The sequence below is a fragment of the Protomyctophum bolini genome (assembly GCF_963924005.1).
Source record: "Protomyctophum bolini genome assembly, chromosome: 7".
NCBI classification, from domain to species: domain Eukaryota; kingdom Metazoa; phylum Chordata; class Actinopteri; order Myctophiformes; family Myctophidae; genus Protomyctophum; species Protomyctophum bolini.
The window spans coordinates 26,952,285-26,979,077 of NC_137868.1; the positions used below are offsets into that span (position 1 = coordinate 26,952,285).

Sequence of the window (26,793 nt, forward strand, 5' to 3'; positions counted from 1 at the left end):
AAAACATGGGCTATAACCCATCGTTTTTGTCATTTCGTCATTTTTTTCAAATCTTCAAAAATGATGAAAAACTGCGCGCTATAGTATGCCGTACGATATGGGCTATAGCCCACGGTCCAAAATGATGAGAAACGAGGCTAACTTTTTTTTTCAAAATTTCAAAAAACATGGGCTATAACCCATCGTTTTTGTCATTTCGTCATTTTTTTCAAATCTTCAAAAATGATGAAAAACTGCGCGCTATAGTATGCCGTACGATATGGGCTATAGCCCACGGTCCAAAATGATGAGAAACGAGGCTAACTTTTTTTTTCAAAATTTCAAAAAACATGGGCTATAACCCATCGTTTTTGTCATTTCGTCATTTTTTTCAAATCTTCAAAAATGATGAAAAACGGCGTGCTATAGTATGCCGTACGATGTGGGCTATAGCCCATGGTCCAAAAATGATGAGAAATTTTACAAATTTACAATGGGGCTCAATGGCAGACATTGGCACGTCAAAAATCACTTTCACTTAGAAACTCCATTCACACTTTTTATTATTCAGCTTACTGTGGAGACACATGCTGGAACTTTTTACTTTGAAATGTTTTGTCGTTTCCGAGTTATTTAACTTAAACGCCCAATGCATTCTCTATGGCAATAGCACAAACTTTGGCATGCTACTAGTCCTACATACTTACACCGTGGTTACCACCGTGGCAACCACACCGCACTATCAGTGTTAAAAAACACGGCTTTGGATTGTTCTTTGTGCCTCTTCCCAGCTAGTTCCGTCTCGTCCTTCTCCAAGTGTAGGCCACCCTCTCTTCTGCTTCCTCTGGGGATTCCAAGTCAGGGCCTGACATGTAGTGGTGGTTGCTGGTTTGCGCAAAGTGTGGCCCATCAATACCCACAATTCTTTGTCTCTGAACCGTAGAAAAGGACAGATTTTACATTATAATTGAAGAGACCTTGCCATGGCCTTGTCCTGAAAACCTGGGCTTAATTTTAATTCAACAATGTATATAAAGGCTTACATTTATTGGAAAACAATTTGATTTGAAGAAATGTTGCTGTGGAGAGAATTGTCCATGACATGAAATTATAGACATCCATAAATAGGCTACATTTCCAGGTAAGCCACTTGCCATCTTGATCCAGTGTCCATTAATTTATTACTGGACATGTCTGACTGGAGCCCAAATGAACTGTGTGTGTGTACATCTATAGATCTAGAGTCTGTCACTTGTTCTTTCAATGAAGCAATATTTAAGGAAGCAAATGCTCTCCATGAGATTTCCAAACTGTACCAAGATTTCATCAGTGAAAGCCTTTTTCAGCACGTTTTATCCAATGGGTGCAGTCGGAAATATGCACACAGCGCTCACAGTGTACTGTTTAAATAGACATGAAGTCAGCACACTTGGTTTACTTGCTGGTTTTGGATTGCTGGTTAATATGCTACTGACTTTTGAATGGACTGATAAACAAACTCATGACCTGTACATGGAAATCACACCTGCTGTAAATATAAAAAGCAAAGCACCAATTAGTGATCCTCACAGTGGGGTCTGTCAGGGGTTCCCCAGCTAAATGTGTTAATACAGTATAAATAATTTAAAACACCTTATGCATTGGCTATCCAAAAATAGCAGATGATCATAGCATGGCATCGAGCTTGTACATCTTTTTTAAAGATCTCCAAAAAGTTTGGAACATTTTGACAAATCTTTTTTTCTGGGGGTCCCAGGCACAAAACATTTTCAAATGGGTGTCCGTTGCAAAATACATTACAATTTGGGGGTCCATGACATGAAAAGGTTTGAGAACCACTACATTCTCCACAGACAAGGCATGTTGTTTTCATTGACCGTTCATAAATCAATTGAACTCAGTGACATCACTGCCAGAGTGCTCTGAAAACTGAGCAGATTCTCAGTGTAGTTCCAAACGCATAGTTCCAGCGTTCCAAACGAGTCTTCAAAAAAGGTGATCAATCATTTCAGTCAGTTACATTTCGTCGAGTGTTTGTCTGTATCTTTCTATAATGACTAGGTCCATCGGTTTGCAGTACGCCAGTTAATAGGATCTTGTTCCACCAGCGATCTTTGAAGCTCTGCATACATAGACCTGCTAGACTTTCACCATCCTGGTTTTCTTCTCTCATCTTCTCCGGGATCAGATCCTCTGACATAACCTAATAATCAATGAAAGAAAGAAAAGAAAAGGGTAAATATATACATACACATAAAAACCTAATTCATTCTGCTATAAACCCCAAGCCATAATCTTTGCAACTACATGGCATAAGCTAAATTCTACCCCCCACCCCTATGCATTTGGGAAGATCATGGACAAAAAAATAAGTTTGACCTCAGTGAGTGTCTGCCTTGTGCCCTCTTTTGGATTTAGTTGCTGCAACAGTTCCTCCGTCCTCTGGAAGGTGTTCTCACTGCGCTGTAGCACAAAGGAGGACTGCTGCTGCCTTAGGATTCTCAACAAGAGTCTGCAAAGAACAGGACAAGAGAGAGGAAGATAAACATTGAATAAATACTGCTCTACATTTTGCCTTCATGTAGTAAGAATTCATGTAGTTATTCCATAACTGATGCATCACACACAAATGTTTAGCCCATTCTGCACTTGGAACCTGTGATGATTGCCTTAAATTATACTATTTAAAGTTTTAAAAAGCAATAAATACAGCTTTTGAGGATGCAAATTATGAAAAGCAAGTCCATCCTTTCAGAATGCACAATGTGTATAAAATATCTGAACCCACCTGCTTTCTCTATAAAAAACAAATGAGGGTGATTATTTCTCAAATAAATTTATCTAATGAAATCTACTTCATGGAGGAAGACAAACAATAAAGGGTATGGAGCGTTAGTGAACGACTGAAGCCTCCAGACAGATAACATGAACACAGAACGGAAAACCAGAGCAGGCTGAATGACTGGGGGTCTTGACTGTCTGTCTTCTATAGTAATATACCTTGTTCTTTTTTTTTTTTTTATGATCAGTACTTCATTTTAGATTTTTTACAAACACATAAAACAGAGAACTTAAAATACAAACACAAACAACAACAGCAGAGAACGTATTCATGGACAGGCAAGATAGATAAGATAAACAAATAGAAAGAAAAAAAAATCAAATTAAAATGTGAAAATAGTTTACATTATTTACACGACCAAACGCAGCATCATCAACCGTATCATAATGTGTAGTAATACAATAAACAATCAAGAGGGCATTGCCTGACCATGGATCACACCAAGGGACCTGCAACATGACTGAGGAACACGTCCCACTTCAGATCATATTTATCCAACTGATTATTCATTTTAAAGGATAACCTCTCCAAAGCAGCCACAATACCGAGCTGAGTGAACCATACATGAGCTGGAGGTAAAACCTCAGACTTCCATTCCTTAACAATGATTTTCCTACCCACCATTAATGCCGTTTAAATCCAGTCAGCTAGAGGTGCAGGGAGGTGTTTTAGTGGCGATGGATCACCCAGAATAAAGAGAGCCAGTGTATAAGGAATATCCTGGTTTGTGATTTGCATTATATTCTCATGAATAGCACACCATAGCGTCTGTACCCTAGGGCACTCCCACAGTACATGAATAAGTGTACCGAGGTCCTCCTCACACCTCCAGCAAACCGGACTATCTCTGAGCTTAGCCTTGAACAATCTTCTCGGAGTCCAGTAGACTCTATTCATTATTTTAAATTGAACTAATCTGGTTCTAAGTTGTAATATACCTTGTTCTGATTAAACACATGCAGGCCTTGAGCCAGACTCTGTCTGACTCCTCTTCCTCGCTGCTGTCTTCCCGGTCCGCATATTTTTCCGCTTCTCTACGTCTACCAGGCTGCAGTCCTGTGGAGTCACACTGCAGGGAGCAAAATCCTGGTGCTGTTGTCAAAGCACCAACAAAACGTTATCACAGTGAGGCCTGTACACACTATTAAAACGTTTCACAGAGCAGCTCTGCTCCATGGCTGTGTTGTGTGCCCCCCCCCCCCCATGGAGCAGAGCTGCTCTGTGAAACCCAGTGACTCCCATTGAAAATGAATTGCGAGCTGCTCTGCTCCCCCCCTCTTCCCCCGGAACAGAGAGAGCGATTTAGTTTCAATATCGTGTACGGCACCTAAGGGTGCGTGTTGGCTAAAAAAGCTAGAGCTGCTTGAGCTCCCCACCATACTATAGAGCGTCACAGTCCTGCCCCCTTTCAGAACAACGAGGACACCAGGAAATAATTCCTAAATACTTTTTGAAACGCCTATTGGAAAAATAAATGGGAAATTATTTCCTGGTGCCTCGTCGTTCTGAAAGGGGGCGGGACTGCGACGCTCTATATGAGATAGCAATCATAGTATATAATATGAGTATAGAAAATGTACCCTGTAGTTTGTCAGCCTCCAGCAGGTCCAGGCAGGTCAGTCCCAGGTCATACCAGTACCACGGGTTGAAATGTAGCAGACTGCACAGATCCTGCAGAGACGATATCTTGGATCCTAATGCCCTAAAGTGCTGGTGGATGCTGACCTTTTAGAGATAAAGAAAACTATGTATTTTTTCTCACATACACACACACACACAGAGCACTGAGGGGGCAGGGGCTAAAACCCCAGAAAAGGGCACATGTGTGGGCGCGTGTAGCGCGTGCCGATTTCTGAGGGTGGTTTTGTGGGGTCCATCCCTTGTGCCATTTCGTGTCATTGGACAGTAAAATAAGCAATCAAAAGTATAATTAATTATGATAGTGGAATTATCATAACTTGACTAATGTTCGTCTTGAAGGGCCAATGGCACTTATTGCCCCCCCACACACACACGCCATTATGCAGATTTTCTTTGGGGCAAAAGGGCAGGGGCTCAAGCCCCCCCTAGCCCCACCCTCTACACACACACACACACACACACACACACCTTAAGCAGCAGTAGGCAGGTCAGATGACATGTGTTAGAGGCGTCTTTGCTCTGGAGGCAGGAGATAAACAAATCGGCATACATAGAATTTATGTTACATACAATATGTAGTTGTAGGTGACATGCAGATGCAGTGATTCAACTACCGTGTCCTACTTTCATGTAGCAACTAAAGTCATAATATTGATTACAGTTCTGTAAAACAACTCACAGAATGCCTTCATGTACAGCAAAAGGAAGGGGAACTGTATAATAACTACAGTCAGTGATGTATTATGGTGTGGTACCAGTAAGTCAGTCATCTCCAGGGCTTTGTCTTTGTGTCCTAGGTGGGTGTAGCACCGGGCCATTCCCTCTAGAATGTCTCTTCTGATGGTCAGATTATTGTCAGGAAGCCATTCCAGACAGCCGCTATATGCATCCAGAGATTTCTGAAACACATGCTGGTTGAGAAATTGGGGGTTCTAGTGCAGAGGTTGTCAACTCAGGTTGGGTCCCCTGGTGCTGCTGGTGTTCTATGGCAGAGTTGTGCTACACAACACAGATTAAAAATAGCCTAGCCTATTAGCTGGGTAGTTATTGAAGGTTTAATGCTTACAAGTTACCATAAAATAATAAGGTGGAAGCAGGCCCAGGAAGAGCGACCACTTTGTGGAAGCTAATGGGGATCCGAATAAAAGGTAGCCTATCAATTTGGTAAACTAAGCATTAGCAAAATTGCTCTCTTTATAATTATTGACACTGCGACTTCACATTTTAAAGACTTGAAAGACTTTTCCAAATACCTGATAGCACCCCTGTCTGAAGGCCAAATCACCTCGGAATTTGAAGATTTTCTGCTTCTCCAAAGAATCGTCTGTGTCAAGAGCAGAGGCATCACAAAACCACTGGGAAAGAAAGAGCGAACTTAATTGCATAGTTTACCTCTTGAGTTGGGTTTCAACTTCAAGTCGTTTTCAATTAATCACAGTTGCCATTTATAGCTAGAAATGGAAACAACCAGCAATGCAAAAAGACAAATCAATTCCGATTTTCGCTTCTTGGGCTCTTTTACTACTACTGTTAGCTCTGGTCCAAAGCTCTAATGCCTTTAGACTAGAGCTACCATGTTTACTCAAGTTATCCTATAGCCTAACTAGCGTCTAGCTCTGGTCCATCTCTATCCCTTTTTTGGTCAAATCAAATGCCATGAATGCCTACCTCTGGTTCACAGAATTTCGCATTATAATTCACTAGTGTGGTGGTGGAAACTCTGTCTCTTGTCTCCCCAAACATAGAATCATCAAACCCACTTCCAAATAACTCCATTTTGACACGAGGGGGGCGGAGCCATTGTCCACACGTTTTGCGTCGCTGTGTACGCAAGGCGGACTACGTCAGGACGCTCGTTGACGAAATAAATAATTGTCATACAACCTTTTAATACTGGATACAACAGAACTAATGGTGCGTAAAAAAGAAAAAAAAAAAGTAGAACAAGAAAAATGAATGAAAGACTAAAACGAATGGTGTGTTCACACGGGCACCACTGGGGCACACGCAAAGACGAATGGGAGTATCATTTGGAGCAGCTGCATACGTACATGCATTATTGCGTCTTTGCATTATCATGCCCATGGAGATCCCTGATGTCATATTGGCCAGAAACTTTACATCTGACCTCAAACCCTTAGATCTCCATATATGGAGCTGACATTCCATATGTTGATCCTTCTCCATTACATCCATCTTCCTCTACGATGTCTCCTCTTTCATAAGTGCAGCCGCGCCAGGTAGCCGGCGAAAACTAGAGTTCTCAACAAAATTAAGGAACAGCCCCTAACTGGCCTGTACACTCAAGACACTGTCCCCGCTGCCACACTAGTGTCCTCATCAGGCCCGGACCTAACGGGCCCTCATCAAACCCTGTACACTCAAGACACTGCCCCGCTGCCACCCTTGGATCTCCATATATGGAGCTGTTCTGACATCCCATATGTTGATCTGACGCCCCATGCCAAAGCGCCAGCGCTCGCCCAGCAGTCTGCTGTCACCTAGGCGGATGCGTGCACGTGAGCTCGCCCTCAGGCGTCTTACTGGTATATTGACAATAGCAGATTTACAAACTCACAATGCATCTCCTATTTTTGCTACTTTCAAGTGACACTCTTGTACGTCAAAGTAGGGTGTTCATTTGCCAAGCATATTAATAATAGTCCTCTGTTGTTTCTTTGGCTGGACAATATGCAGTTGCATAGTTAATTAAATAATAAAGGTAATATCTAAACATTGTAAAAAATGAGAGCCAGTGACACTTTAGCAAGACTTAAAAAAAAAGAAGAAAAAAAAGAAAAGAAAAAGCAATGGTAGGCGACGGCATGAAAAATGGGTAGTGAAAATAAAAAGAATGTCTTTCACCATTTATTTTTTACTGTTCCTCACTTTCCCCTCTATCAGTCTATCCCGAGCTATTGTGATCAGCTTAATTAATTCAGTCTAATTTCATCATTACCACACACACATTATTAGCATGAATAAGAGACACACATCAATTTGGGGGTCCTTGGCATGAAAATGTTATTTAGAACTACAGAGTTGATTGAAGTAGGCAGCCATGGCACCTGCTGTAACTTCACTGTCGAGTTTGGGCGGCAAATCGCAGTTCTGGATTGACTGCGCCTCACACCCCTCCCCTGTCTGCCAAAAGCCAGTCACAAAGATGCCTACACAGGGAAATGTGGAACCCCTCCCACCTCCCGAATCTACAGACAATAATAGCCTAAAATAAAATGTGATTGTTACACTTTGTCCAAACAAATGTCCTTTTATTTGACCGACTGAGATTGGCAGGTATGTAGTATGTGCATCTGAGACTGCACAATGAATTCTGAACAGCAGGATATTTTTTTGAAATTTTCTTTTATTAAAATATATTTTTTAAATAAGTCAAATCATATAAAACGTAAAATACAAATCCACACAGCAGCTAAAAAAAGAATCAAACGTGAATGGAACTATTCCTTATGAGTGAGTCTCTGAGTACAGTACATACAGGACATGAGTAATGCACATTATTGGTATTGCTGTATGTGTCAAATATAATGACGTAGCATGGTCTTTTGTTTCTCTTTGCCCCTGATAACGTAGCATGGTCTTTTGTTGCTCTTTGCCCCTGATAAAGAGATAAGGCAGATTGTCACAACATTGCTGTGGTGTGAAAAAACGGTTGGCATATTAGAATCACATGCCCATGGAGCAGGATTGTGTCAACATGTCTATGCCACAAACCTGCATGGACACATGTCTATATAGTCTGGTTATGTTTGTCAGGCATATTACCAAACAGCTACTACAGTGTATCCTGGTCTCTGCTCTCTGTCCATATGGTGCATTAGTGAACCAAACTGGTAATTTAGTATGAGAACTTAAGACAGGGTGCACTGAGACTGTTGTACTCTTGATGGTAGTTTTTATATTGTTGGAACATGGTGAGCAGGTCTGCTTCGTTCCTGGCCTCTAGTCTTGGTTGAAATTTTGTTCACCATTTAAGTCACTGAGAAGACAGGGGTTGAGCTGGAGCTGGGTGACTGCTACTGGCGGGACAATAAGGACACCTGTGGCATTCACTGGGAGACAGGGGACTGCGAAGCAAAGGAGCTGCCTTCTCTGGCCCTGGCTGCTAGCTTCTGTCTCAGCTCTCTGACATCCCTCATCAGTTCTCTCTCTTTGCTGTCCAACTGGGCCCGGCCTCTGTCCAGTGAAACTGAAAGACAAGTCATAAAACATGTTCAACGAGAAAGGTCTCTATGCAGAGCACAGATCTCTGCCAGGCTGGGTGGCCTACAGGCATGTTGTCACGATACATAACTACTTAAACCCTGGACTCTGGACTCTGCATCAAATCTCTTCCCCAGAAACATCTGATCTACAAAGTAGAGTTTGTGCCATTCGATATGTTTCACAGGCGCACACACACAGCAACCCAGAAAAACCCAGAGAAACATTACATAGAGATCGCAAGCAACAGTGATCTCTATGTTTCTGATAGCTGCGCTGTTTTGGATAGCTGCGCTAAATTGGCTAGCTCTACTCCATAGCCATGACATGCATACTACAGCCTGGAGTAACGGTGGGTCTAATATGCAATGCATTCAGAAAAATATAAAACAGTTGTCGTTGCCAGATTGAATATAGTGAAAATATTCTGGGAGTGTCTTCTTTGGCCTACCGGCAGTTACATCAAGTGGTTTTCAAGATTAGTGGTGCATACTCACAGACACAGATGGGCGAAACCATAATCTCCTTTACATGCATGAAAATGGACTGTAGTATTGATTGAATAAAACAGAGAATGTGCTCACAGTTGGTGGAGGTGCTCTCTGAAGGTGAGTGGCTGTTGAGACACACCATGTTGGTTCCTTCCTGCCTTGGATTGTTGATGGTGACAACATTACCATTAGTAGTAGCAGCAGGGATGGCGCTTTGTTTATGGGGCAGACCTCTGGTAGAACATGGTGATCTTATCCTCATCTGTCTATGACCTAGTAGGACATAGGGAGTTAGGGACAACTGTTAGCGGTCAAAGCACAGCCAGAGGTGGCCTGAAGTACAGTATCTGGGGGTCTGTTTCAACTGAACCAGTTGAAACACAGCTAATACTAGGCAGGCAGTGTGTGTGTGTGTGTGTGTGTGTGTGTGTGTGTGTGTGTGTGTGTGCGTGTGCATTACCTGTGTCTGCTGAAGACAATGATGGGTGTGGCTCTTGTAACTGGGCTCTGGCACTCATGACTTCATCCCACTGGAGCACACAGGTAGAGGCACAGTAAAGGTTTTGAAAGAACACACGGATATTTGAATCATTTGATCAGCTGTGATGAACAGATGACATGACCATTTCCCCTGCCTGTGTTGAGTATTTGTACACTATATTGAGATGACACAAGCCTTGCAATCCTCAAAGCTTGTACTCCGAACTCGTCGTGTCCACACAGACACATGCATTGGTGTCAAATATAATGCAATGCACTACTAATGTCATCTATTGCTTAACTTTTTTTTGAAGGGCAATAGCCCTGTCCAGCTTGTAAACACAAACATGAAATGCCATCGACAATGAATGGACAATTTTGAGTGTTTGTGTAAACACAAACATTGCGTAACACAAACATTGAAGACGAAGGTGAGGACACAAATTCTGATTGGCTGGAATGAGATTATGTATGATGATAAGAGCGGCCCTCACTTCACACGGGTGTGATTTTTTTACTAGTTGCTAGTCAATTTAAATGTTGATGTAAAGGTCAGTCAATGTTCGTATTAAAAACAGTGACTTTCTACTTTAAGGGCGAATTCGCACCAGCAGTGTAGTGGTAGTTATTTCTACCACTGCCGTTTTTCGTTAAATGGGTGTGTACAGAAAAGCTCAACTTTGTCAATGCCGCTCAGCATTTTTACTAGGCTCTGTCTCCTACCACCGGATTAAATGTATGTGCATCACGCGCACACACACACACACACACACACACACACACACACACACACACACACACACTCTTACCTTCCTCCCCTCCATTTCTCTCAGTGTGTTCACCAGCCTGTCTTGCTGTTCGAGGGTTTCTCTGTGCAGCCCTGCCAGCCTGTGTGTTTTCCTCTCCTGTTCTGCATCGACCCTCTCAAGGCACTGTGCCACCTCTCTCTCCCAGTCTGACTCTTTGCCCAGCTGGCAAGCCTCGGCCATTGACTCCTCCAGGGCCTATGTGAAAACATGTGCTCATGGCATGAATAGAAGACAATCATACATAATACATGCATAATTAGCTCATTATTTGTCATTGTATTGTGCTGATATTGATACTGGGAATTCATCATGTGTGTGTAAAACACTCTAGTTTGAGTGTAGTAAACCTCATTTGATACCAACCCAGTTCAGTGTTTTCTCGAGTTCTATTCAGTCATTATTTGAATGTCCTGTTAGTGCAGGGATTCCCTGTGAGCCAGAACCATTGGTGTGGATGTGCTTCAGTCAGTCCTGGTTTTGTGTAATCGGTTGTAGACTCGCATGCATGCGTGTGTGAGATTGTAATTTGTATCACCAACCCTGAGGTTTGCATCTGCATTGTGTACAAGTTCTCTGTAGCTCTCCTCCTCTTTGTCTGCCTTCCTCAATCTCATCTCCACCTCCTGCTGAACCTCTTGGCCAACACGCTCCTGCTCCTTCAACAGTTCCTAAAAGGAAACAGAAGCAGAGACGTAAAGTTCACAACCAGACAATTCTGCTGTCAACTAAATTAGCCAATGATGCGTAGCATGCTGGTCCAATGTCATCTCACTTAAACAGGTGACTGCCACATAATTAGTTTATGTAAATGTTAGGGCTTTCACTTCTAGTGTTTTTTACTAGATGACTTTCACTTCTAGTGTTTTTTACTAGATGACTAGTTTACTAGTCGACTATTTGCTTAAAGCCCTAGTAAATGTACACATTTACACACACAAAAGGCCACATCTAATGTGAGGAGGTGAATTGCACCTGTTCCAACTGTTTCCTTTGAGCCTCCATTTCCAGCTGTCTTATTTCCAGATCCTCAACTGCTGCTGCCGTTTCATGCTCACGGAGATCCATCTATAGCAAGGCATGACCAGACTATGTTATGAATGTTATAAAACCACAATAATCCAATTAAAAGAACAGCAGAAACAGAACATGAAATGGCAAGATTGGGTCATAGATGTTAAATGCTAAGAACCTTTCACATCTTCAAACTAGGCAAGAACAATGACAAAATGCAGTAATCATTAATCTATAAAGCGTGTTTCATGCTATATATTATGACACAAAGCTCATGACATGGTTACTGGGAACCCTGGACGTACCTTCCTGCTAATCTCCTGCTCTAATCTTTCTATGTGGGAGGCTCTGAGGTCTTGCTGATGTTTGAGGAAGCGTCTTCTAGAGGCATCCAGCAGCTGTACCTCCTTCACCTTCATCTCCCTCTTCATGGCTGTCAGCCTGGATGAGGACAGACTTGCCTCATTAGGAAAAACACGATAATGACATGCAACAATTCACAAACTTGTTGAAGTAAAAAACGTTATGTTGTGTATGTGTTTACTTAGTCCTCTGTTGTGTTAGTTTTTCCTCCTCTTGTGACAAGATGTGTCGACGTTGATCCTCTGCCTGTTGTAGTAGCTCCTGCTCAAAACAATTAAACTCAGTCCAAGTCATATCCATTCAATTCAAAAAAGGTGAATCAAACATAACTTCTGGATGATGGCTATTGGCTACTGTTAGTACTGTATGTCGGTTGGTCTGTTCAGAAAAAGAACCACCCGGACACTCATCTGTTCCAACATGTTACTTTATTGATGACGTTTCAAGCCAAGGCTCTTCATCTGGTCAAACTCCTTCACCTCCTTGGCTTGAAACGCTGTCAATAGATGTTGTAGCAGATGAGTGTGCGGGTTCTTTCTTCTTTTTCTGATGTCACTTTCGAACCCAGTACCTCTACTAAGTGATGTGCGTATACTATTAGTTTTTGTTTGTTCTGTTCAACCACCGCTTTGGTCCCAATCATGGGAGTCAGAATGTTGACTTGCACACAACATATTGCAAAATCTAATGGCCATATTGCCATGAAACTTTCTGAATGCATTCATGCTTCCCAGAGGATGAATCATTCATTCCAGAAGGTGACTCCAAGTCCTTTCCACTAGCACAACCCCAAATGTCAACTTTGCACAGAAGTTATCGCATAACTATCAGATTTAGTCTAATAAGCAGATTGCAAGTTATCATTGTGATCTTGATGAACCCATGGTCTTTAGACTCATTTAGTCTTGTGAACAGATCAGTGCTGTGAATGCTGCAAATGAGAGATCAGCATGCTCAAAAAAGTGACACAACAATGTTCTCTCTTTATAAAAAGATACATATTTAGTGCAAGATGTTGGTTTTGAGTTTACCTGTTGCGCATAATAAGCCTCCTCTTCAGCTTTGCGGCGCACAAAATCTGTACGCAGATCTGATAGTGCCTGTCTGATGACAGAAAAACACAGCAGAACAAATACTGAAGAGATCACACAGACAGGTAAAAGAAGTTCTAACAGCATTCACCTGGACCCAAATTCTCAGCACACATACGACTTGCTTGAGGAGACAAAGACAACAGAGCAATCTTTTATTTATTTTTTTAACCTAATTTTTATCCCACAATTTTGCCCACGAAGGCCCTTTCGCCAACCCCGCCTTGGGTATGGGCACTGATGACACGGAGGAGAGAACACGCCCCCAGCATACCCAGCGGGAATCGAACCCAGGACCTTCTAGCTGTGAGGCTACAGCAGTACAGACTATGCCACCGTGCCCCCCCACAACAGAGCAATCTTGACATATTTCTGTACCCTGTCTGTTCAGATCCAAACACAGAAACAACACTTTCTATGATACTTGCCCACAAAATACCATACAAGAGTAAAGGTATTGTTATCATTTAAGCCAAGGTGCCATGGTGCAAAATCCTCTACTTTGCAAATAAAGTCACTGACTTAAGTGACTTTATGTTGCACCATTATAAACAGGATTATATCATAGAATTATGTATATTACCAGTCTTCTATAGGGAGCTATATATACTGTATAATGATCCTCACCTCTCTCTGAGGTACTCCATCTCCTGCTGTCGTATCTTCTCCCTCTCCCTACTCTGGTATTCTACTATGAACTCTGGGTAGTGGTTGAAGACGGGGTACTGGCCCTTGGTCAGAGGTGTGAAGTCAGACAACATGGCCCTGGGGTGGATGTCTGCTGGTGTGCTGCTCATCAGACGATAGGCCTCTTTGATCATTGCTCCCACGTCGAGGTTGTTACGATGGTGAAAGAAATACTGAGGACGAGGAAGAAACAGGTAGGGGCAGACTGATAGTTTAACTTAAGAGAAAACAAGTAGCAGCGATATAATGAGTGTGTGTTTATGGTGTATACGGTTTTAATTTGTTTTCTTTCTCATGGTCACTATGGCTGCACCTGCTAAGTTTTACGAAAAACAGCCTATACTGTACCCTAGAAAACGAAGTGAAGTGATCTAGCTTGAGTTTGAATTCTGGAATACCATATGGATACCATCACGGTAGTTTCATAGAATTTCACTACTGAAAACAGGTTAAAAATATGAAGAGAGGAGAAGAGCAGAGACAACAAGGTAAAGAACCTATTCCGGACAGCAAGAACCATCTACTACCTCAAAGTCCTGCTTCTGAGAGCAGAGAAGCAGCGGCGCGCGGCAGCACGTGATGTAGGCCACACAGACGATGAGCAAGAAGGACGGGTGGTTGGAGAATACATTGTCAAAGAGGCGGAGCCACTCCTCGCGTGTCAGCACCTCAGAGAATAACGTCTCCAGGAGGGGCCACACATAAAGCTGGAACAGAGACACACACTGACTGGTATCACATTGTATTTCAACTACTCCACCTGGCTCAAGAGTACCACCAAAATACAGTGTAAACATTTTCTGAGGGGAAAGAAATCCGTAAAACATCAGAGTACCACAACATGTAGAATATAGACTGATATCCTGTTAACCCATTCAAACCAGGAAAACAGCATTGTGTGTTCAAAATAGCAGATAGACGTGTACATCTGCTATTTGTGAACAATTTTGAAAAATCTTGAAAAGGTTTGAGAAAAGGCATTTGTAGAATCTGCCTCAGGTCTTAATGGCTTCACTGTGATACTTCACTGTGTTAGGCAAGTTAGGCTCCCTTAGGGGGAATAGATCCCCAGAGGGCATGGTCAGGCTCCCTTAGGGGGAATAGATCCCCAGAGGGCATGGTCAGTCACAGAGCGCTGTGAAGTTAGGCTCCCTTAGGGGGAATAGATCCCCAGAGGGCATGGTCAGTCACAGAGCGCTGACCGTGAAGTTAGGCTCCCTTAGGGGGAATAGATCCCCAGAGGGCATGGTCAGTCACAGAGCGCTGTGAAGTTAGGCTCCCTTAGGGGGAATAGATCCCCAGAGGGCATGGTCAGTCACAGAGCGCTGTGAAGTTAGGCTCCCTTAGGGGGAATAGATCCCCAGAGGGCATGGTCAGTCACAGAGCGCTGTGAAGTTAGGCTCCCTTAGGGGGAATAGATCCCCAGAGGGCATGGTCAGTCACAGAGCGCTGTGAAGTTAGGCTCCCTTAGGGGGAATAGATCCCCAGAGGGCATGGTCAGTCACAGAGCGCTGAACGTGAAGTTAGGCTCCCTTAGGGGGAATAGATCCCCAGAGGGCATGGTCAGTCACAGAGCGCTGAACGTGAAGTTAGGCTCCCTTAGGGGGAATAGATCCCCAGAGGGCATGGTCAGTCACAGAGCGCTGAACGTGAAGTTAGGCTCCCTTAGGGGGAATAGATCCCCAGAGGGCATGGTCAGTCACAGAGCGCTGACCGTGAAGTTAGGCTCCCTTAGGGGGAATAGATCCCCAGAGGGCATGGTCAGTCACAGAGCGCTGACCGTGAAGTTAGGCTCCCTTAGGGGGAATAGATCCCCAGAGGGCATGGTCAGTCACAGAGCGCTGACCGTGAAGTTAGGCTCCCTTAGGGGGAATAGATCCCCAGAGGGCATGGTCAGTCACAGAGCGCTGAACGTGAAGTTAGGCTCCCTTAGGGGGAATAGATCCCCAGAGGGCATGGTCAGTCACAGAGCGCTGAACGTGAAGTTAGGCTCCCTTAGGGGGAATAGATCCCCAGAGGGCATGGTCAGTCACAGAGCGCTGACCGTGAAGTTAGGCTCCCTTAGGGGGAATAGATCCCCAGAGGGCATGGTCAGTCACAGAGCGCTGACCGTGGCAATGGGATTGTCCAATGCTAGAATGGCCCCTCTCACGCCCTCGCCTTTCAGGCGATTTGTATTGTAATGCTGTTACCTGTGAAGTAATTCCACAATCCACCAGGTGTTGGAGCAGCTCCTTATCGTGATGAGCTATCACGTTCTCTACCATGCTTAAGACGTTCAGTGGAGGGTTGGGGAAGTACTCAAACCAATGCTGGCACCAGTTCACTGCAGAAAAGATTCATGAACAAAATGAAATAGTTGATGTTATTGTATTCACTTATTTGTTTCAGAAAACAATTAATTTGTGCTATTTCAGCTTAAACAAATTGTTAAACTTAAGTTGCATTAATGTACTAATGATTGCAACTAAAGTAGTGTATTTATCAATTATATATGTCACACTATGTCAATACTTAAATTGGGTTCCTGAAACAAAATACACCCAACCCTATACCTATAACAGTAGCCAGCACCTCTAACACACACACACACACACACACACACACACACACACACACACACACACACACACACACACACACACACACACACACACACACACACACACACACACACACACACACACACACACACACACACACACACACACACACACTTCAAGTTGTTCAATAAAACCTGTAAAACTCTGTCTCCACCTGCTGAGCCATTGAGGCACTACACTGTAGAGCCTAGTACATATGACAGACAATAATTATCATGAGGAACCTATGATGACTGCAGTTCCCCTCTAGCGAGAATCATAATCATACATTAAACCATACATTATACATTTTATTTGGTTGTTCATATAACCAGATAGCATTTTCTCAAGCACAATAGCTGGTGGATGCTGTGCAATACATAAATTGGGTTCCTGAAACAAAACACACCCAACCCTATAGTAACCAACAAATCTGTACCTATAACAGTAGCCACCACCTCAAAGCAGAGCAGTGGGTTGTTCTCAAACAGCTTGACAAAGGGAAATGCCACCAGGGGAAGGTACTCCGTTTCTCCAAAGATGGCCGCCCAGTGGGCTAATGAAGACAACACCCTGTAGAGAAGAGGGGATAGAAATGAATCATGTCTGCTGCGATGGGAAGCTAGAGGACGAACAGAAAGGGAGATTAAAAAAGATAAACCAGTTTTTTAGACATCATAAGAGTACCAAATATTATGTTTGTAAAAGGTTTGTACCTCTGTCTGGCATGCTTAGTCTATTGACTAGGATTCAATGTATACAGTACTACTACTTTTTTTTTAACCATTATTGCTGCTGAGCATATTACTTAAACTGTTAGTACAACATAGTTGTTGTCATTTTTCCTGAGGAAGCCATAGGATTCCATTAATTTTAGTAGAGTAAATCAACTTGCAGAATCGAATACACAAAATGTCATTGGCCTGCAATTTAAAATGATTAGTTCCTGGAGGAAGAATTTCCAAATTAAATTCAAAGTCAATGACTTTTATACCGGTAAGTGAAAGTTTAGCCAATGTTGACTCAATTATTAAGTTTGGTAATGTTTGGAGTAATTGTAACCATCTAAGCAAAATCTAAAAACGAAGCTATTATAAGGAAATAATGGTCGAAGCTGTAAATATTATGGTCATTTAAGAAGTGTTCAAAAATAAATTAATTTAAATGGGTTTTCACAACAATTGTATTTGTTTATCAGCCCAAATGTAATCATTATGATTTTTGTATATTTGAATGATATGATTGGAATTATGTATGATGTACCTTTGCAAACCCCTCTGTAGCTTGTAGCTCTTGATAGGATATTTCTCATGTAGGCTAAGGTAGGCTAAATGAAGCCCTTTATGGGTTAGACTGCTGTAGGCTGCATGATTCTCTGGGAGACGCAACAATGTGCGCCATACAAACATCCTGGAAGACACGCATAGTTAGAAAAACAGAAGAATAGACACCCAATAATATAAAAATCAAGATGGCTAATGTGCTAACAAATGTGTACGTAAAGCCTTTATGTAATGAAAACAACTTCCAATTTTTCTTTCCAACAGATATACAGCATATTAATTCCCAAATTGTGATGTGTAGCTGATAATTAATGACATACCCGTGCATATTTTCCGTTTCTAAATTAAAAGGCAGGAACATGAATTAATAATTCATTAAACACGCAGCTAGCTCCCACTACTTATTTTACTAATTATTTTTAATTATAAAACCTTAAGTGAAAAAATAAAAGTATGTGTTTCCTGTACACAGGAAATACAAATTATTCTAAAAGCCTTGTCTGTTTTTACCTGTATTTAGCAGGGTATTCTCCAAAGGCCTTGAGTAAACCCACCAGTCTCTTCTTATTCAGACCAGCTGGAAGCTCATTCTATTCAGACAGACAAACAAATTCCAAGGGGAGAGCAAAACAAAAATGTTTCCTTCCATTCTCCATGTGAGGATCTAAGGATTTCGCTAAGTAAAGTTTAAGACTGTTAAACGTTCCATTTCCAAAACACAAGACATGTCACTTCTTGTTATGTGTGTGTGTATAAAACATGTTGGGAAACACAGTATACATTTGAATTATAATGTCACTTCTGCCAAAATAAAGTGAAGATGTTTGTAACCTATGACGTATAGCAAGAGGTTTGCCAACCTTTATGAGTATAATGTCACATGCTTTGACACCAGCGGTCCGAGGTGTTCGTGTGAGTAAACTTTAGCATGTGTGCATGAAGCCATAAACATAAAGAAACATGTCCCTGTCCTTTATTGCATTCACATCATACAGTACATGTGCCAGGCCTACCTCTTTGTCGTCTGTCATGGAGTCAATGACATTGCTCTGAGTCCGCCTTCCGGAGGTCTTGGCTGGTCTATGAGTGACCTCGGACGCAACCTTTACTTTTAGGTTAGAAGAGATACCATCAACCTCACCACCTGACACTACTGCCACCTGGGGAGGAGGGGGCTGGGGGGGAGCAGAGAGGGACAAACTGAGGTTTGAACAGAGCAGTCCATTGACATACTGTATCCACTGCATAGTTCCGTTTGGTTCATGGTGGTACAATGGAAACAAAGGAGCAAGCTGGTGAGGAGGCTATAGGGGATTCACACTGAGTCCGTTTGATTCAAACTGTTCGCGAATACGGTTGCTTGGTTGGTCCCCGCTGGCCATGATTCACATTGGCCTTGATTCTTCCACACCCGAGTACATTTCATTCAACTGTATTCAATGCTTTCACATTGCATCGATCCGTATTCGTACTATTCGAGTACACTTCATCGGTCCCGAGACTACTTCCATGTGGTCCCTGGAACGGTTGTGTGATCCGCTCCCGGGAACGGTACGCAGCATTCACACTACCACAACCATAGTATGAATCCCTTAGAGTCCTTAGAGGAGATGTGGTTGATTAAAGTGGTTGATTAAACCTAATCAAAGCCTGATCTATGGTTTGTCGTACGTGTGTGTCATAGGCCAAAATGTAGATCTACAAGCTACATTGAGATTTGAGTACAAAATTATGAAGCATAGGCTATTATTGAGAAGAGAATAGGACATTAATGTGGTTTTAAGTCAATAGAGACAGATATCCACAATATCGAGTGACCGACGTGCATAAAACACACACACACACACACACACACACACACACACACACACACACACACACACACACACACACACACACACACACACACACACACACACACACACACACACACACACACACACACACACACACACACACACACACACACACACACACACACACACACACACACACACACACACACACACACACACACACACACACAGTTACCCTGTTAATCTTCTGGGTCAGGCTCTGGACACTGTAAACATTGATACTGCCATTATCCATAATGGCCACAACATGACGTCCATTAGGACTGATTGTTGCTGTGGTGATGGCATCGTCATGGGATCCAATGTAGAAGAGCAACTTGCAGGTGTGGATGTTGATGAAGCGCATTACACCGTCTTGACTCAATACGCCAAGTGTCTGAGAAGACAGAAATAGTATAATACACATAAGAACCAGTGGTGGAAGGAAGCCAGGTACCTTGTCCTTTTCGTTACTGTACAAAGTACAATTCTGAGGAACTTTTTAAATCCCTACAATTGTAACTTTGCAGATTTAGGGTATTATTAAAAAACATCAATTCATCAATTATTAAGTCCTACTTCTCATGTGACCACCGCGCTCTGACTGTAGGTGCGCTACCAGTTCAAAACATATCAAAATAACGGTAGTGAAACCCCACACTGATGAAGGCTGTATAGCCGAAACGTTTGTCCTGTTCAAAAATGAAATAAACAATTTGAACTGAAGTCTTGGTGTGTGCGACCCACTACCGTTTTCTTTATCTCTTTCATACTTCACAATTGTGGTATTAAGTAAAACATTTGTGTTCTTCCTCCACCACTGATTAGAACAAATTACAAAAACAGACAAGCAGTGAAGCACACATACACACAGATACACTGTACATTGACTTTTTTTTCTTTATTTACCCAGGGAAGTAGCTGAGCAGGTGCTCATTTTCAGCAACGCCCTGCACATAGAAACACAGACAGACACACACACACACACACACACACACACACACGTGCACACACACTTTCAAGAGAGAAGAGGGGGAGGAGAGAAGAGGCTCTCTGGGTACCTGGCTGGCTCCTGCATCAAAGCTGTCAGGCAGGAACTGCAGCTTTCGGATGGTTCTGACCTTGACAGGCATTTGAACCACTCTGATCAGCTGTTTGTTGTCCAGACACCACAGGTGAAATAGGTTGGAGCGTCCACCTGCTGCAAGTGTCTTACCATCACTGTCAACACAAAGACACTACACTCACTGTTTACTGCATACTAACAAGAATATCAGTGCAGAACGGATGTCACATTTATGTTCAATGATTCATTGATTATGTTTCTCAAAAGTCCCTTGTGGTGAACCACATGCCATACCTTATTTGAAATGTGGGTTTGGCTATTTTCACAATTTTGCTAAAAAACTTTTAAAAGTATAAAATAGGGTTTAAGTGATCAAAACCAGGAAAAGGCTAAACCTATGCCATATCAAGACGATATTTAATATCATGATTCACAATGACAATATACTGCCCAGCCGTAATTGATACTGCCATAGAAAACCCACCGTGTGACAGCGAAGGCCTTGTAGCAGATCCGTGGCCCTTCTGGGACTGGTAGTTGGTATTTGCAGGACAGCGTCTCACTTTCCCACGCAAAGATGGAGTCATCACTGAAACAGCTGAGGATGGTGTTACTCAGAGGCAGGAAAAATACCTACAACACAAACAACTGTATTACAATCATGACAACATCAATAACAGGAAACATTCCATGATGTTGTTGACGGCCAAGCTACACCAGGCAATTTTGCGCGCGTGCGTATGCGTTTACTGCGCGCGTTTACTGTGCGCGTTTACTGCGCTCGTACAGTGCGTTTGGATAGGACCAATATATGTCAATGATACCAGCTACACCAGACGCACGGATACGCGTGCTCTAAAAAATCAATCAATCAATCAATCAAAACTTTATTTGTATAGCACATTTCATACAGCAAGTGCAACTCAATGTGCTTCACAGTTTACAAATATAAAAACATTAAAGGAGATGGAAAACAAAGAAGAAAAATAAAGAAAACATTTAGGAAAAACATTATAGATAAACATAAACAAGGATAATGGTATGAGCTAATTAAACGCAATGTTAAAAAGGTATGTCTTAAGGTTTCTTTTAATAATGTCCGTGGATTCAGAGAGCCGCAGGTTAACTGGCAGGCTGTTCCACATTACAGGACCATAATGGCTAAAGGCTGCTTCTCCATGCCTTTTAGTCTTAGGTCTGCTCTAATAGGATCGGTTCTAATTTTTTTACGTGCGTATACCCCAATGCGCGCGTATCTATATATCCTCCCGGAAGGTCCCGCACAAATCTGCCGTGCGCCACAGATCTGGTGTAGCCGGGGCATTTCGCACGCATACTTTGTGCGCGCAGTGCGCTTACGTCAAATGCACACATGCCCGGTGTAAGTTTTATTTCCCCCACTGTTTTTGCACAACACCATTATGCGACATACCATGACACTTAATTACTTACTTAACTTAAGTGGTTAATTGATTCCTATAGTGCCTAAGCGGTTCATATTGTGTGTGCTCCCTTACCCTCTGTATGCCAACAGACTGTTTGATGTTGAGCTTTCTCTTCCTCTGGAAGGTGTCCAGGTCCCATAGCTGGGCAGTGTCTGAGGAGGTGGTGATGGCGTAGCGGCCTGAACTGTGGACGGAGATGGAAGAAACTGCTCCCTCATGACCCCGCATCCAGCTGACCAGCTGTTTTGTGTCTGGTAATAAAAGAACAGAATAAAGATTTAAAAAAACAACAGACGATCCGGGAGCTCAGGACTGGAGTAGAAATTAGGAAATTAAGGAAGTGGTTCTCAATGTGGGGTCCGGGGACCCCAGGGGTCCTTGAGGGGCTTGAAAGGCATCCCCTTCGGAAACATTGTATCTGAATTAAACATTTTTCAAGTATTACTCCTACTACTCATCTGTCCATTTTAGTAGATGTGCAAAATGACTTTTTTCTAGGGCGTCATAAATGAGTTAATATAGTCAAATTCGCCCCCGAGAATGTTTCTTGGCTCCCAACCTTTCTATTACCACGGACTGGCTGACAGTTTGGGTGCGTTGCGGTCGCGCATCATCATACCAAAACACAGAAGACATTTGACTGGCCTCAAGAAGCTGCTATATTATTATATCACAACATAATGTTATATCATTGTCATTGACCATATCATTGATCCTGGTGACGCACGGTTATAGATTCACAGTCGTGAAAACTTGGGATTCCCTTCTCGCGTACCAGCAGTGCACAGGTACACGTACTGTACCAGTGATTGGGAACATCTGGCCTAGCCTACTGTAGGTGTGAGTCAGATGTTCTGTCTGAAGACGTCAAACGAGTTGCATAATAGTGGCTGATGGATTCATGATGAACTAATTAAATTACAGAGATGACATTTGCAAGGTAAATGCATAATTATTTTCAACACTAACATTTGCCCATTAAGCAAGTAAATAGAATAAAATTGGATAAACTGTGGGTTAATATTAGGTCTACATTTAAGAGGTAATTTCACTAGTTAAGACATAGCCCCACTAGTTAAGAAATCCACAGCATATCCCTTGGTGACTGCATGCCACCATTAACCTCTTAAACCCCAGGGGGATAAAGGGGGTAAATCGGAGTTGGAACCGGAGACCAATTGGGTCTCCATTGACCCGCTGAGAGCTGTTCAGAGGTGGACAACCGCTGCCCCCGCTGGCTCAAGAGGTTTTAAAGTACTGAAGCAATGTCATTTTGAAAGAGAATGGCTGATTGAAATATTACCATACCTTTGTCAAAACATTTTATGGAGTAGTCAGCCATTGCCACCAGGAACTCTGTGGTCCTACGGAGGTTGAATGCCAGGGCAGTACAGGCCACACCTGTTTTCTGCACCAATCGGAACCTGTCACAGGTCAAAGTAAAATCTAATGTCAAAATACACTTCTTATACACAGACACTGAAAGTGATCAGAACAGTACATTCCATGAATTGCAATCAGAATCAGATGAATAGAAATTCTACCAGACTGGAATACACTTACACAGCACTAGGTGTAGCATTGGCAGTGAGTGGACAATAACTAGTGTAACTGACATTCAACCATCGTGGACAGAGTACAGACTATTATAAATATTATTATACAATAGTTCATTTACAATTTAGGCATTTACAATACCATACGCTCTTATTCAGGCCAGGGTAAGGATACCAGGTAAACACCAAACCAACATCAGTTTAAACAACAGGATTTGTAACAGTATATTATTTATCTACGTACGTTGTCGTGTATTCATTCATTCAAGTTTTATTTATTCTCGAAATTAAACTGAGTAATCAAACTCATTTTCAGTGTTGTCGAGTAATACAATCACATATACCGGTACATCAGAAGATCAGGAAAAGAAATGTGAATTACATAGGTTTACAAATAAAAAGCTAAAACTAAAACAAGCTAAAACAAATTTCAAAATTATCTAAAAACACATACATATTGTGGGGGTCTGTATGCTCACGAAGGTTTTAAAACGATGCAAGGGTACTAATGTGGTCAATTTGAATGTCTTTTGTAGGTCGTTCCATGTATTAGGGCACAGAAGCTAAAGTCAGATTTACCTAGTTTAGAGTTAACTTTTCGTACCTTGAATTTGGGGAAATTACTTGACCGGCTGTGGTAGGGTTCAGAGTCCCATTTCAGGACAATCTCCATGCATAGCTTTATACGAGAACAGGTGCCAATGCAGTTCTCGTCTCTCTGTCAGGGAGGCCCACCCAACCTTGTTATATAAGATACAATGGTGAGTACCATAGCTATCACCCGTAATAAATCTAATCGATGAGTGATAAACAGTCTAGGGATTTAAGAGTGGCTGCTGCATGTCTATAGATTTTGTCCCCATAATCCAAGACAGACAGGAACACTGCCTCAACTACCCTATTTCTGCTAATGACAGGAAAACTGACTTTATTACTATACAAAAAGCCAATTTTCTGTCGCAATTTACCAGCAAGGACATCTACATGATGTTTAAAAGTAAGTCTCTCATCAATCCAAATACCAAGATATGTATAATCTGTGACTCTGTCGATATCAACTCTTTTGCTGATGTTCAACATCAATCTGAGACCAATAAGAGCATCCTGGATCTAGGGCTGATGATAATCATTTACAACTAAGGTGGTGGCTGAGATAGTGATGTGTTTCTCTCTAAAGCCAGATTGATGCAGGCTTAGGACAGAGTGTTCTGAGAGAAATATTTTAACCTGGTTGTTTACCAGGAATACCATAATTTTAGCTAAACAGGATAGCTTGGAGATCGGTCTGTAGTAATTTAAATTGCCTCTATCTCCTCCTTTATGCAGGGGGGTTACTGAGCATGGGCTGTTTTCCAGGAGATGGGTTATGTGCCTAATAATAGAGAGAGATTAAATATATACTAGTGTGCAACAAGCAAGTATGCACTCGACAGAGTGCAGTTCTAGTTTCTAATGCATTTATTTCTAATTTGTGTGAATGAGGCCCAGTGTGATGGATCTCCAGATTTTCTGGCTAGCAACCAGGTTCTGTTCTTCTGTTTGAGAAGAGCAGACAACTCTGGTGTAAACCAGGGTGAAGAGCCATCTTTTACTCCTAGTCTCTTCCACAGGGCATGCTTATCGATAATGGATACAGATCCTGATGAGAGTGCGTAAATACGAGGACATCACACCCATCCTCCGCTCACTCCGCTCACTCCACTCATCTCATTCCGGACTGAATATAAGATTTCCCTGCTAACCCACCAGTGCATCCACGGCAACCAAAGCATTTTTATAGGGGCCTTGCCCCATATGTTTTAAATGTTCCTGTTCTTTTAGATGTTTTTAATGGTGTGTTGTTTCTTTTGATTTGATTCATTTGCTGTAGCACTTTGAGATTCTGACGAATATAAAGTGCGTTATAAATAAAATCCATTATTATTATTAATGGTAATAAAGGTTTTATTAACCCTTTATTACCTCTAGTGCCATTTCTACATCTGCAATGTACCGAATATCACTATGTGAACAAGTAAGAAAATATTTAAAAAAGGGTGCCAAGGCCCATGCCCTTGATTGTCCTGTAGGTCATCACCAGTGTTTTGAATTGGATGCTGGCAGCAACCATGAGCAATAAAGGGAATGCAGTTGAATGGTGATTTGGTTCTCTGTGGCAGGCAGTGGAATAGAGCTAACCTGTTTCTGCTGATGTCAAAGACGTAGATGTTGCCATGATGATCTCCAGCCAGGAAGCAATCTCCGGTGGTGTCAAAGGCCACATGGAGGAAACGCACAGTCTTGCCTTGTTGAGCACTGCGCATCACTGTCACTAAGATTCTGAGAGGCAAATAACATGTTTTACATAAACAGCACTTCACCACTGCTATTTTCTTCTATCTATGACAACCCTAGCTAATTCATCCGTTTGGCAAACTCTTAAACTGCACTGTTGCACAATATTTGACACATTTCCCCAACATGTCCAAGGATTTTATTTTAAGAGCAGCTATGTTTGTTTCTAGACCAGTGAGTCCCTCATAATCACCCTGACGGTGGATAGAGCGGCTGTCTGGTCACCAGGACAAGGTCACCATGTTCCTCCTTGGAATCAAACTATATGTGTCTTAGTGTTCCTGAGCAAGACACTTAACCCTGAACTGCTCACATCTGAGCATTATGATCGTAACCATCTGAGCAGCCATCAGCATGGGTGAATAATATTTTCCCCATGGGACCATAAGGTATCAAAAACATTGCAAGAATAAATGAACACTTAATCAAAGTGGTTTAAACCTCACCCATTGCCTGGTGCTGGCTTTCGGTGCCATACTTTCCCCTCCTCTTTGTTTCCTATGTCTGTCACTTGCATGTTTACCGTAAATTAGAAATGAGCTACAGGTCACAGAAAGAGAGGTTAGGATGAACACTTAGCTAGTCTTCATTAGCCATAGCCATAAACACAACCTATCGTGCGGCGGGTTGATCAGCGCGAAATTTGAAAGAACATTACGTTTACATTTCTCCACGAATTCACGGATAACATGAGCTAAACACCGTTTTATCGCTTATAAAATGTAATTTGATTACGATTACACCTCCCCTTGGTGTAATCGCCGGGACTCGGGAGAATTGTTTTGTAATAATTATTTTCACGACAGATAGTCTGTGTCGCCTAAATTAGATGTCATGCACGCATGTAAACAGAAGTGTGCATTGTGGGAGCTGTAGTCCATAATACATGATTCAGTGTTAATTCCAGTTAGACTAAAGTAGTTTAATGACATGTTGCATCACTGAATGCTATTATTGTTATATGTCCAAATGCTCATGACAATAATTTAAAATATAATATAATAAAATAATTAATACGTGGTGCAAATTTTACAGGAAGTAAGCAAAGCAGAAATCTAGAAATGCTGTCAAGTT

At 42.2% G+C, this 26,793-nt stretch overlaps 2 protein-coding genes across 4 annotated transcripts; both read right to left on the reverse strand.

Annotated features, from left to right (window-relative positions):
* Nucleotides 1-543: 543 nt before the first annotated feature.
* Nucleotides 544-6,243, reverse strand: cUnh8orf76 (chromosome Un C8orf76 homolog). 2 transcript variants are annotated; one of them, XM_080767385.1, is made up of 8 exons: nucleotides 6,131-6,243; nucleotides 5,716-5,817; nucleotides 5,218-5,361; nucleotides 4,931-4,981; nucleotides 4,402-4,546; nucleotides 3,760-3,913; nucleotides 2,359-2,491; nucleotides 544-2,182 (listed from the first exon to the last, which is right to left on the reverse strand). In XM_080767385.1, exons 1-8 carry the CDS (start codon nucleotides 6,236-6,238, stop codon nucleotides 1,988-1,990), a joined length of 1,032 nt encoding a protein of 343 aa, XP_080623511.1. In that variant the 5' UTR covers nucleotides 6,239-6,243; the 3' UTR covers nucleotides 544-1,987. The 2 variants fall into 2 exon arrangements, with proteins under 2 accessions (XP_080623511.1, XP_080623512.1); XM_080767386.1 differs by lacking the exon at nucleotides 5,218-5,361.
* Nucleotides 6,244-7,881: 1,638 nt separating this feature from the next.
* On the reverse strand, nucleotides 7,882-26,507 carry tbc1d31 (TBC1 domain family, member 31). 2 transcript variants are annotated; one of them, XM_080768900.1, is made up of 23 exons: nucleotides 26,166-26,507; nucleotides 25,564-25,704; nucleotides 23,138-23,253; nucleotides 21,902-22,080; nucleotides 20,869-21,017; nucleotides 20,380-20,539; nucleotides 19,515-19,715; nucleotides 18,497-18,658; nucleotides 17,994-18,073; nucleotides 17,464-17,610; nucleotides 16,640-16,773; nucleotides 15,811-15,944; nucleotides 14,146-14,325; nucleotides 13,559-13,791; nucleotides 12,872-12,944; nucleotides 12,022-12,101; nucleotides 11,783-11,918; nucleotides 11,439-11,531; nucleotides 11,006-11,134; nucleotides 10,467-10,661; nucleotides 9,638-9,707; nucleotides 9,271-9,450; nucleotides 7,882-8,672 (listed from the first exon to the last, which is right to left on the reverse strand). In XM_080768900.1, the coding sequence occupies exons 1-23, from the start codon at nucleotides 26,234-26,236 to the stop codon at nucleotides 8,533-8,535; spliced, it is 3,183 nt and encodes a 1,060-aa protein (XP_080625026.1). In that variant the 5' UTR covers nucleotides 26,237-26,507; the 3' UTR covers nucleotides 7,882-8,532. The 2 variants fall into 2 exon arrangements, with proteins under 2 accessions (XP_080625026.1, XP_080625027.1); XM_080768901.1 differs by lacking the exons at nucleotides 25,564-25,704; nucleotides 26,166-26,507 and adding an exon at nucleotides 23,990-24,080.
* Between the last annotated feature and the right edge of the window lie 286 nt (nucleotides 26,508-26,793).